General features: G+C 39.6%; 1 protein-coding gene across 1 annotated transcript; it reads left to right on the forward strand.

Annotated features, from left to right (window-relative positions):
* The first annotated feature begins 5846 nt into the window (after positions 1-5846).
* On the forward strand, positions 5847-11012 carry cyp2r1 (cytochrome P450, family 2, subfamily R, polypeptide 1). The gene is made up of 5 exons (XM_029426424.1): positions 5847-6083; positions 6691-6832; positions 6955-7587; positions 7743-8072; positions 10795-11012. Exons 1-5 carry the CDS (start codon positions 5847-5849, stop codon positions 11010-11012), a joined length of 1560 nt encoding a protein of 519 aa, XP_029282284.1.
* The last annotated feature ends 2080 nt before the right edge of the window (positions 11013-13092 follow it).

A 13092-nucleotide genomic window follows, 5' to 3' on the forward strand; every position in this document is an offset into this window, starting at 1 on the left:
ATCTAACAGCCACAGTTACAGGTTACCCTGCTGTTCCCTCACATGGTTCAATATTGCCCCATTAGACAATTAAGAAGTGTGTCGGAAAATACAAAAATAAACTCATTTGTCTTCAACTAGTCGTTAGATCTGAACATCATTGAACCTCAGTGTCAATTTCTGAACCACAGAGTACAAAGTAGATGGTAACTTCCTTTGTTTCCTTTGTTACAAATGAAATTTAATTTGAATTGTACATTGTATAGCTCGAAATGACAATAAAGTTTTTTGATTGATTGATTCAGCAACACATTCTATTCTTGAGTTAACCTAGAGAACAGTTTTGATCCTGCTCATTTTCATAATTTGTATACGGTTGGATAAAATAATGTCTTTCTTGTGATGAAACAGAGGCTCAGTGAACTCTCCTCGGGTAAACGAAACCTTCCCACAGAATTCAGTAGTGTGCATCCGGTTTCTCTGGGCTAATTACAGGGCTGTTGGTCTGTAGCCATCTTGTTATTCCCCTTATGTAACAATATTGAATGATGTGTCATTAAGCTCCCTGCCTCCCAGTTAGTTTTTGAGTCACAAGGAAACTCATTAGTTTGGATCAACCTTTTAGTACAATTGAGCAAACCTGCAGGCTTTATACCAGAAGCACTAAATGAGTCTCCATATGATGTCAGAAACTGCTCATGGAGGACTACAGACTTTAGTGATACCAACTCTAAACACACAATCATTATTGTCTTGATCTCATTTGAGTACTTTGCCAAAAAATGTGCCATCTGTAACAAGTCAAGTCTCTGTAAAAGTAAATACTCTCCACATTGTTTTACACTCAAGCTGCTCCCAGGCCTTGATGCGCCATTGCCTGCTATGTCCCGGGACAAGAGTTGAAGCAGAGAAATTACATTCCAATGGGAAAACTATTGACAAGAATGCAATTATCTTACACAGTTCACGTTCCCTAATGTTTGGCATCAATTGGTCTGGAAAATTAATTGCAACACAGGAGAGCATTCATGACAGAGAGGGCAACGTTATGCTCCGTGCAGTGCTCATCAGTGTCTCAGCTGAGTCAGGGTGAATCTGTGCAGCACTGTTCTTGGCTGGGAATAAAAAGCCCCAAAGACCTCTCTCATATCGACACCTTGCATTATTCGAACAGGCAGCAATATTTGACAATCAGCTTGAATGATCCCGCAGTTATATTTTAAATATTAAAGTTAGCACATGAGGATTGTGTTCATTTTTTAGCGTATAAATGGATTATCAGTATTCTGCAAAGTGTTTTCCCCTTCTGAGCATTCAGGTTTGTGTTGAATCTCAAAAGAAGGCCATTAGCTCCTGCAGAGGGGACCTTGAATACATCTTGAATCTCAGCTAGAAATAAAATAAAGATGTTCAGATCCCTAATAAGAGAGGAAGAGGAACCTCATATAGTTTGTATTAGAAGATAAATAGCTCTTTTTTGTGAAAGCATTTATAGTTGTGTTGTGAAGGGAGCTAAACAGTCTAAACAGGCTGAATTCACACAAGAACGTGTACTAAGTTAGCACTGTGCTACCTGATGTGATGAATACCTTAGCATGACCACTCAACTCAGCTCAGCGCAACACAACAGAGGCTTTTTCCAAAATCGTCCGAACCTAAAAGAGGTTGTGGTTAATAGACACTAATGCTGTAGTAGAATGGCAGATTTGGGGATGAGTAATTTGGTTCAGTCCTAAAAGAGCAAACTTTTTATTGTGAAAACAAAGCAATTGTCGTAGGGTAGTGTTGTTGGCTGGTGTCTTAACTTACACTTTAATTGGTCAAAAAATGAAGAAAGCTCAGAACTGACAGGTTAGTTAGTTAGTTAATGAGGAACTTTATTGTCGGAGTTGTGGAAAATTATCTTTATCACCAGATAGCGTTAACACAATACAGTGAGATTGACAACACAGAGCAATGATGAGAAACCGTGTGGAAAAACCTGTAATGGAAATGAAGTGCCTGAAATTCGTTTACAGAGCGGTTTCTGCACCTTCAAAAGGAACATTAAAAAAAACGTTGAGGCTCATGGAACTATAAACATCAGGTGAAGTATCCATTAGCAAAGGGACTTACACCTGCTGCTCTCCATTAGAAAGCTGACCAAACCTAACCTAACATTTAAACACCTGGCCAGTAGTTGCAGAGGGATTACAAGACCTCTTGATCTTCCTGCCACTGTCATGATGTTGTTGGAAGAAAAAGAAAAGAGGTTCTGGACAGCATTAGTGGAACAAGGGAAGGTCAGTAATTAGATTTTCCCCATGCACTTGATAATTCCAGTCATCCGGATGGTAAATAATTTACTGCCGAACCACAGTCGTCGAGGGACCCACCCAAACGAACATGCCACACATGCCCTGCAGTATAACAAAAGAGAAAGATCACTCCTCAAATGACCTTATGGGGATGTTCTACCACACATACGGTAACTGCATTACATCCCATACATTGATCAGGTCAATGTTTTTTGCATCAATGTGATGAAATACTTACGTTTTCCGGTATTTAATTTGCTTCGGAGCGACATTAAGAAAAGAATGGTGAAATATTGATGCAGTAGAGGCCGAGATATACTGAATTTTAGTCCCTGGAATAGACCAAGCTCCGAAATCTCAAGGTCCATTTTTGATTTATTTTATGTCACTTATAGACTAACTAACTCCATGATTACTTCCTGTCAGCTGATGTCATTCATATACACAGTTTAAGGGTGAGCCCAGCCGCCCTACAGAGGAAAGTAGGAAAGGGTTTGGAAAATAGATAAACTTGTATATTAAAAGCTCTGCCTCAGGTTTAGCTCCCCCTTCACCACACTAGTCCGGTACAACAGTCACAATACTGCTGATGCCGCAAGACCCCGAAATACTGCAATGCCTGCTGCGGAGCTGACGGTGCACGTGACTCCGATGCCTATCCTTGATGGGGGTGGGCCCACAGAGCGGCGCCTACATTTGTTCTTTTGGGTTCGTGGTTCTTGGCGTCAAAAAGTAAAAATGAATCAATATCATAATAAGTCTGTTTCAACTGAGGGCAATGTTCTGATTAATACCACTTCTGTTTACTGCCGTGTCCCTACTCACATTACTCCTGTACATCCTTGACATCTCTTCCACCACTCTCTGTTGATTTCAGATCAAATGTTAAACATTTTGTAAACTTTAAATTGCCCAGTAATAGGAGTCGTGATTATGTCAAATATTGTTTTAATAACTCTGGTTCTGTTTTTTCACCACGTTAACCACCTGGACACTCGTGTCGCTGGTGTTTTGATTAATTCAACCACTGACTAGATAATGCAACAGTGAGAACATGTTTATGTGATTACATTTGACAGATGTGTTTAAAGCTTCCAGAATAGCTTTTGAGTCAGTGGAGCTGGCAGGAAGCAAAGAAGTAATTTGCAAGAATGTCCTCATTAGGTATCTGAATGATTGGGAGAGGTCTGTAGAGGCCATTTGAGGCATCTAAGAAAAAAAGCTTACCAGCTGTCTCAGCAGGAAGGAACGGCTGGATAAACAACTTCATGTCTAATGAGAAGCCAGTCATGATGAACTGATCACACAGCAAAGTGGAGAGCATGGTTTTACAAAAGTGCAAATTGTTTATAGTTTAAAACCCCATTAATGAGATAATGTTTACCTGGGTTAACCGTTGCACGCTCTAGCCCTTCTCCACTTAGATTTACAGACCATAAAGGAAAAATATGCAGGCAAAAAAATAAGGGACTAATTAAATAATTGTATAGTGAGTAAAAGGGATAAAGGCAAATATATTCGCAAATATTTTTGGTCGTAAACAACCGCTATCCTACACTCTTATGTACGCATTAAAAATCGATACACATTTTTTAGAACATCCATGTAAAGTCCTACAAATTGTCTGGATGAGTTCAGGTTTTAGCCGACAAGCTTGATAAATCTCATACAACTATTTTTGGAATGCGGTGCCTGCCTTAACCTTTAACCTCGTCCTAACCTTTTACGATTTTAGGTGACGGAAACTGCAGCAGCTTACTGGGGCAAAGTTTATTTGGCTAAAAACAAAACAGGGTTACTCAAAAACACGCTTACGCTTCATTTACCTGAATGATTTAAATTTTGACACACAAAATATGTTTTGAGCACAATTTATTGACATTTAAAAAGTTACATATTGCATTTGATGCAACTCTTTTAAAGATGGCCATCTAAAAATGTCGTTAAAGTCTGTGAGTGCATTTTCTAAAAATGTGTTTGTTTTACTCAGTTTCCTTCAGTTTTCTAAAAAATAAAGTTTGTTTGTATGAATTGAAGCTGGGTTCCCAAGTAATAATAGAAATTAGTGGGCAGCACACCATAAAATTCACGCTTACAGTTCAAATCATACCCACTGTTGAAGTTGTAAAAGTGCTGAGTCATTAAAGTTGTAAAATGCTTTTAAAATGTGGTTTGGCTCAAACAAAACATGCACACAGGATAATTGACATCAGACAATTTTTGCAAGTATGAATTTTTATAATGAAACTGGTGTCAAGTAATAATAGAATGTTTAATAAAGAAAGGAAAGTACGTGAACGCTTTATAGAAAATTTAGCAATATAATAATATTTTATACAGAGAGAATCATACAGAAAACATAAATAGTATTTGAATTTGTTGTATCGGTACAGGTTAGGTGTTTTAGTCACTAACAAATTATTCCACGTCTTTTTTTTTACTTCTGTGTTGAGAAAAATCCTCTTCTAATTAATTAATTCAACACATGTGAATGTATTGATTTTTAAAAATGCTATTTAAATGACTGTTTCATTGTGTCTTGTACAGTTTGCTCGTGTTGTCAGATCACTTAGAAATTGTCAAAGCGATTGATTAAAAAATTAAATCATTTTTCTGTTAAACTTCTTGTTTTCAAAATATTTTTTTTGTACGTGTACATTATGTAGCCTACATACAATATAATGGGGCAACTCTCGGGACAGGCTTGTCTAGCCTCTCCTTGCAGGAGCATGGTGGGTGGAGTCGGGTTATCAGGGAGGCTCAGTTCACCTGGGCAGTGACCCCAGATAACACTGCCCATGACACTCCCTCTCTCTGTCTGGCTTCCACCCTTGGTTCGTTTGCTGATTCGGTTTATCTTCAGCTCAGCAGTTTACATTTTTTAAATTTGTCTAAAAAGAGGAGCGACCTGAGTTGCTAAGCTCACCATAGCAAAATACTATTGAAACCTTACTTAATGTTAGTGAGTTAATAATACAATTCTAAGATTGATCAACAGGATTGGGGTTCAGTTCCTTCCTTTCATGTCAGTATTAGCTAGCATGCTGATTTTTCTCAGTAGTCATAATAGCTTGTTACTAAGTTATTTAGCTGTCCAAGAAGTCATTCCCTTGTTTCTTTTCCCCATTTTTGTATATATTTCAATCGGTGCTCTGTTCCCTTCATTCCAAGCTCTTACTTACATAATTGTTTGATCTCAATTACTGCTTGTGCAAGTGTTATTTGTGTATCAAAGAGTTGGTCTGCACGTTTCACAACTTTCATGCCTCTGCGTTTTTACAACTTTAATAATGTTTTTTATTAAGTGCAGTGTTACTTTGACACTTTTATGGTGTGTTGCCCCCTCTGTAGGTTCATTAAAAAACTAAAACTCAATTCACAGATGATCCGGGTTATTGATCAAGAGGAGAACAAAGTTCACCCACAGTTGACTCTGACTTTTCTGGCCAATCTTAGCCTTAGAGGCGGGGGATAGAAAATGTGCAAGATGATACATATGTGCTTCAGTTGCTCTGAGGAGAAGCCGAAGTCAGCAGAGGTAGTCTAGCAGAGGAACACTTTTTGGGGAAGATGGTTTCAATTCAATCGCCGTCTCTGGTGCCGGTGTCCTGCGCACAGGCTCTCCTCGGTGTGGGCTGTTTGGCTGTCGTCCTCCTCGCTTTCCTGCTGGTTCGCCAGCTCTTCAAACAGAGAAGACCCCCGGGCTTTCCTCCTGGTCCTTCTCCCATCCCTGTGATAGGGAACATTATGTCTCTGGCCACCGAGCCGCACGTTTTCCTCAAGAAGCAGAGTGAAGTTCATGGACAGGTAATGACTCGGACTGTGCCGACAGCGCATTTTATGACTGCAGTGCTTTTTTTAACTGGGTGATCTGCAAACTGTGCAGTGCATGACCTTATCCAAAATGTTTTATGACACGCACATGCACATGCAAACACATTGTGAAGTAGTAGTTGAAACGAACAAAAGAGACTCGCCCTAACTTTTGGCGGTCTGTAGTATTTGGAGGCGAATGACATGGGAAACCAGGGGCTCCCAAAAATTCCCCTCACAAACAAAAATGCATATAAGTACACAGTCTTTCTTTTGATGGCACGTTGTGCTTTTTAAAGGTAAACATAATTTAGAGCTGGATATCTTTGTGGATGGAGAGATAACCTTAAAAAAGGGTCAGAGTATGTTTCATTCACTCATTGTCCTGTGAGATAGTTTAAGTCATCCTCAGTTCTCTGGTTTATGAAAACCCAGTTTGGAGACTAGTGCCAATAAGTAGACACAAGCAAATATGTTACAACTTGCCTACAATTATAAAGATATAAATCTAACATTCCTTGAAAGAAGTATTACTTTGTATAGAAAAGTGTGAAAAGAACATAAGGAATAAAGTGCTCATGTTGCAACGTGTACCTTCCAGATTTTCAGTCTTGACCTGGGAGGCATCTTGACAGTGGTATTAACTGGATATGACTGTGTCAAAGAATGCCTTTACCATCAGAGTGAGGTGTTTGCTGATCGGCCATCGCTGCCTTTATTTATGAAAATGACCAAAATGGGCGGTAAGATGATGTTATAAGATTGCAATGCATACAATTTCTCATGCAACAGTATCTAAATAATTACAGTTGACATGATTAATGATCAAACTCTTATTTTTCACTTTTTTCTCCACCTTCCAAAGGGCTTCTCAATTGTAAATATGGCAAAGGCTGGATAGAACACCGTAAACTGGCTTGCAACTCTTTCCGTTACTTCGGCAGCGGACAGAGACAGTTTGAAAGGAAGATCTCAGAGGAGTGCATGTTCTTTGTCGATGCCATTGACGAACACAAGGGAAAGCCCTTCAATCCCAAACACCTGGTGACCAACGCTGTGTCCAACATCACCAACCTGATCATTTTTGGACAGCGTTTTACTTACGACGACCGCAACTTCCAGCACATGATCGAGTTATTCAGTGAGAACGTGGAGCTAGCAGTGAGTGGCTGGGCACTCCTCTACAATGCCTTCCCTTGGCTTGAGTATGTGCCCTTTGGGAAACACCAGAAGCTGTTCCGCAATGCTGCTGAGGTGTATGACTTCTTGCAGCAGACTATAAAGAGTTTTTCAGAGGGTAGGGTGCCACAGGCACCTCGCCACTATGTTGATGCCTATTTGGATGAATTGGAGCAGAACACAGGAAAACCCAGCTCTTATTTTTCCTATGAGAACCTCATCTATTCAGTGGGTGAGCTTATTATTGCTGGCACAGAGACCACAACTAACACCCTGCGCTGGGCCATGCTGTACATGGCTCTCTACCCCAACATACAAGGTCAGTTATAGCAGAAACACATTTTACACATTTTACTGTTAATGTGACCCCCGAGAGATTTGATGCACATCTGTTTGTAGGCTGCTCTAAATATAATGGTTATGTAATGTTACGCATGAATAGATATCTGATGGTGTCTGTTTTCCCCTACAAAGAGAGGGTGCACAGGGAAATCGACAGCGTGCTTGCCAACGGGAGGTCACCCACTTTGGAGGACAAACAGAAGATGCCCTATGTGGAAGCTGTTCTGCACGAAATCCTTCGCTTCTGTAACATCGTCCCACTTGGTATTTTCCGTGCCACCTCCCAGGACGCAAAAGTCAACGGGTACACAATTCCCAAAGGCACCATGGTGATCACCAACCTCTACTCAGTGCACTTTGATGAGAAGTACTGGAATGATCCAGGTGTTTTCTCACCACAGAGGTTTCTGGACAGCAATGGCAACTTTGTGAAGCGTGAGGCCTTCCTGCCATTCTCTTTGGGTTAGTCTCTTTATGTTTCTATTCCAACACTCCTGATAAAAGAAAATATTGTGGCTTTAGTCATATATGACATTTAGAAATCTACATATTTTCCTCTCTTAGATCAGTGGAACTTGCAGGGAATCACAGTTTGTCCCCAGTCAGCAGTGACCCCCAGATCAGATGCTGACAAGCCATTACCAAAAAGATAAAACTCAAACAACACACATGAATGTGCATCATGGGGTCTTATATACACAGAATTCTATCTTTAGCTTAATTATTCTCATCTAATTCCCCCTTTACATTAATCATGAATGTATCATGTATACATACTGACATGACATTAACAAAAAATCCAAACCCACCTTTGCATGATAAGAACATTTTTTGATTAATGGCTATATCGGTGATAGCGTCCATAAAATCCCCATATTCAAAACAAAACAGAGAGGTTCCAGGACGGTCGATGATCAAGCACAGAGAAGCCTCAGTTAAAAGAAAAAGAGGGAGAGAGAGAGAGAGAGAGAGAGAGAGAGAGAGAGAGAGAGAGAGAGAGAGAGAGAGAGAGAGAGAGAGCAGTGCTTGCGGGACACAAACATCAGAGTGCTATTGAGAAGCACCGGCTTTCAGAAAGTTATTATTCTCATCGACAGGACTACTACGCTTAAATTATACATTGAGGATGTTAATGAAAGAATAAGCAACAAATTGAAAGTTATGGCAAAAAGATGAGTTTTAAGTTTGGATTTTAAGGCCTCAACAAAAACACACTGTCTGATGTCCATGATAGGGAAAGGCCCTGTGGCCTGCTGACTTCAGTCAAGTCAAAGTCAATTTTAGTGTCAAACAGGGAGATTGAAATGCCGTATATATATATATATATATATATATATATATATATATATATATATATATATATATACACACATACATACTCATACACACATATATACATATACATACATAAAAGAGAAAGAAAGACTTCTAAAGTCTAAAATACCTTTTTGCTCTGGGGACAGACAGGAGCCCGGTCGTCTGAGAGCAAAGAGTCCTGATTGGAGGATAAGGTTTAGAAGATCAGACAGGTTGAAAGGAGCGTGCCCATTGACAATTTTGTAAGTATATTACACCAAACTGGTGCAATATGCTGAATATGTTTCTAGGTTTAGTTTAGATTTTTGCTGCAGCGTTCTGACCATTTGAAGACTTCTAGTAGTAGGAAGTATACAATGATCAATACTGTCCAACGCTGCAGTTGTAGAAGCAACAAGGTGTTATCTGAATCTATATTGAGGAAAAATCATTCACGACTTTAGTAAGTGTTGTTTCAGGGGATTGGCAGGTCCTAAACACAGAAGGAAATGGTACAAAAGTATTAGTATTACCTATATGGTCTAACAGTTGTTGAGACCCCACTCTTTCCAGAACATTTGAAGACTTTAGAGACCCTGGATAACATATATTCCGTGTGATAGGACCAAAGAAGGTTGTTACCACTGGAGAGAGTGGGTTCAAGAACAAACTGAGTGAAACCAAAAGTATCTGGGAGGGCCAGAAAGGCCATAACCCTTCATCAGGTGAATATTGAAATCACCAATAATCTCGTCAAAAAATGTAGAATAAGGGCGGTCTGTAGAGTACCACATGTTGGAGCCAGTTGTCCTAGACAAAGCCATTTATAGTTAATGGAAAATATGTTAACACAAGAACCTCAAATTAGTTGAATTAAATATCACCATTCAATAAAAAATAGATTTATAGATTACCTACAACTTGTTGAGCAATCCAAACAACATGTGCATAAGTGACCTCAGGACAGGAAGCTTCAGTTAACCCTAATAAAGAAACATTTGGTTTCAGCCATGTTTCACATAAGCCAATCATATCCAGGCCATGTTGACGAGTCACATCATTTATCAGTAAGGCTTTGGTAGATGATGATCTGATATTTAGAAAAACACATTTGAGCACATGTTTAGAGCTCCATATTAAAAGGAAGGCTTCATGCAAACCCCTAGGTCGAATGTACTGATGGTGTACTCTTGTCCAGCTTGGCTGCATTATTGAATGGTCTACAAGTTGTCTATGGGAGCATTGCTCATGGTATAATACCTAACTGTGGTTAGGCATTTTGGATAATGGCCAGTACCAGACATCCAGCCTAACAAACCAAACCAGGGATGTGCTGATCTTCAGAGTTGATTTTACGAACTATGTCCCAAATGAGATCATTATCTGATTTTGCGTGGCTGTAGGTGGATGAGTTATTTGAATTGGATGACACCAAGTTAGCTGGTTCAAATCAATTCCGCTTGTAGTAAGTTGGTAAAAATAAAAATGTTATTGGTCTATTCTTAACAAAAAGACTTGTATTTAATTTTTTTCTTGTAATGCAAAGGTGGGTTTAGATTTTATGTAATCGTGATGTCGAAAAGCATAAAGAGTAGACAGCAGCATACGACCTCACGGAAGTTTTGGAAGTGCGTCACAGGAAGTAGCCTCGTCTCACTAATCCAAATGTGTGTATAAATGAATCGCTTTAGCTGTAGCAAACATTAATGATTTTCAAGTTCCTGTTCCCATATAGTCTTTATCACAAGGACATTTCCACAGCATTTCTCTTCTGTAGTGTGTTCCCCAACGTCTTTCTTGTATTTCTCAATACTTGAATGAATTGGCCAGATGTTGTGCCTGTGTGAGTATGAGAGAGTCTAAATGAAAGAATTCTCTTTTTTTTCAGGGAAGCGTTGCTGCCTCGGCGAACAGCTGGCCAGGATGGAGATGTTCCTCTTTTTCACCACTTTGCTGCAGAGGTTTCATCTTCAGTTCCCTCCTGGAACCGTCCCCACTGTCACTCCCAAACTGGGCATGACCTTACAGCCCAAACCTTACTCCATTTGTGCTGTCCGCAGGCAGCAGAAAGGTCCTTGCTCTGGAGACACTCCATATCACAAGTAGGCAAGCAGGAATCTATTACAACTTGATCAACTGTTCAAGCCAGAAATTTATTTTGCACAGAAATGCAACCACCTGATGAAGGTACACACAACTGTATCGCTCTGGATTGTAGCGTCAAGTTCCGGTGCGTCACAGTTTTTGCAAAAGGACTTTCAGTGATAAAAGTAGCTCTATACATATAGACACGTGATCCAGTTTATTCAATTCTTTTACTGAGCAATATGCATGTTTGCACAATACTTTTAAGCAGCAGGGGAGGTGACAAGACCCAGTGCCAAAAGGACATTCTGGGAACACTTGTGTGCTATTGATTTAGTTCTCTGCAGCTCAAAATTGCTCTGAGCCCAGAAAATGAAATGTCTATGAACCTTGGTGCGGTAGTGACGGGTTAGGATATATGTTAATGATTGATAGTAAGTACACCTATGATGGTTCATAGCCCTGCTTCCTCAGGACAGCTCCGGGTCAGACAAATGACACCACGTATTTGTACGTGTGGGGTCGAAATGGCACTTTCCAAGAAAATTTTGAACACTGTGTGTTGGAGCTGGACATGGGCCAAGATTTATATCACCCAGACTGACTCTGGCCCCACCTCCAGGGATAGCGCTCTCTGGAAATTGGGTCTCTTAGAAGGCAAATGCAACCCTGGTGGATTTCTGGAAAATGACTATGCAATACTGGTTTCTGCTAAATGGTGCTTATCTGTGCTAACGAAGTACTGCATTTAGATTTGAGTTGGACGTTTGTTTGTCGTTTTATTTGCAATACTGGTGGTATGAGTGTGTTTTGTGTATTCATAAAGTCTTTCTTAAAAAATTTAAAACTTGCCCTGTCATCTTTTAGCCGTTGCTAAATTCCAGTCCCCAGATTATCTCATACAATACTTAAATATATAATTTCAATACAATATAGCCTAATGATTCTGTGTGCCAAGTCCCAGGACACCCAACATTATCATTAGTCAGTTCACGCAAAATATGTGGACACAGAAGTATCTTCATACAAAGGTTTAAATTATTTATATTTTTTCAATAATATTCTTTTTCTTTTTGCTGCCAGCAGATAAATGCATTGAACATTCAATACTTGTATGTGCTTTCTCTTCTTTTTTTGTCCACTTGGAGGCAAAGCAACCTTGATATGGCTTATTCACAAATTGAGCAGACACAGAAAACCTTTGGAGTTGTGTTTCAGGCAAATGTAAGATTTGATATTTACTTTTTCTCTTTAACTTCTGAGGGGAAATAGTCGTCTCTTTAGCTAACTGTGTCTGTCTGCCGTTTGGTGCTGGAGAGGTAGTGTTTTAGAACGTTTCCAGATAAGATAACTTTAGATTGTCTGTGGGTTGATCATCACGAGTGACTGCTTTCACACTCAGTGATTTAATCCTTTGTTAATGTAAAAACATATTTATAACAGCAGCTTTAAAGTCTCTGCACACCCACACAGGTGTTTTCTATTAGTATGGCTGATTAGACCTCTGCTCAGGTTGAAGTTGGGTGGAGTTATACAGGCCAGCATGCCCTATAATATAAATGGTTTGTTCTCCCAATCTATCAAGTGCAACCAGAGTGAGGCAGATGTCAATCAAGCAGTTTGTACACACCCTCTGTCCTGAGAGCTCATCTAATCAGGCTTAAGTAACAGCTGTGTGGGTGTACAATATGTGTGTTTAGGGTCTTTAAGGATTCTCACCTGTTTATTTTTTGGTGGCATGGACACAAAAAGAAGCTGTGTTATATATAGTATATTGTGAGTTCACACAGACACAGACACAGACACAGACACACACACACACACCAATAAAAATCAATGAGAACTTCAGATACTTTAGGGATGGTGTTTTATGACAGCTATAAATAACAACAAAAATCAGTTGCCCCCACAATGTAGATAAGGGTGAATGGTTACATTAGACAAACGCACGTATATTGATGCTACATAAGGGTAACAACCATTCATAGATGTATTTATGGCACAATCATCAGAGGACACTGCCGTTTGAAAGACTGCACAGTGAGAAGCCAACAAACCTTTACAACTTAATGAGCTGGAATATATCGGGTCGGGAGCTACC

This window comes from Cottoperca gobio, chromosome 3 (genome assembly GCF_900634415.1).
Source record: "Cottoperca gobio chromosome 3, fCotGob3.1, whole genome shotgun sequence".
Lineage (NCBI taxonomy): Eukaryota > Metazoa > Chordata > Actinopteri > Perciformes > Bovichtidae > Cottoperca > Cottoperca gobio.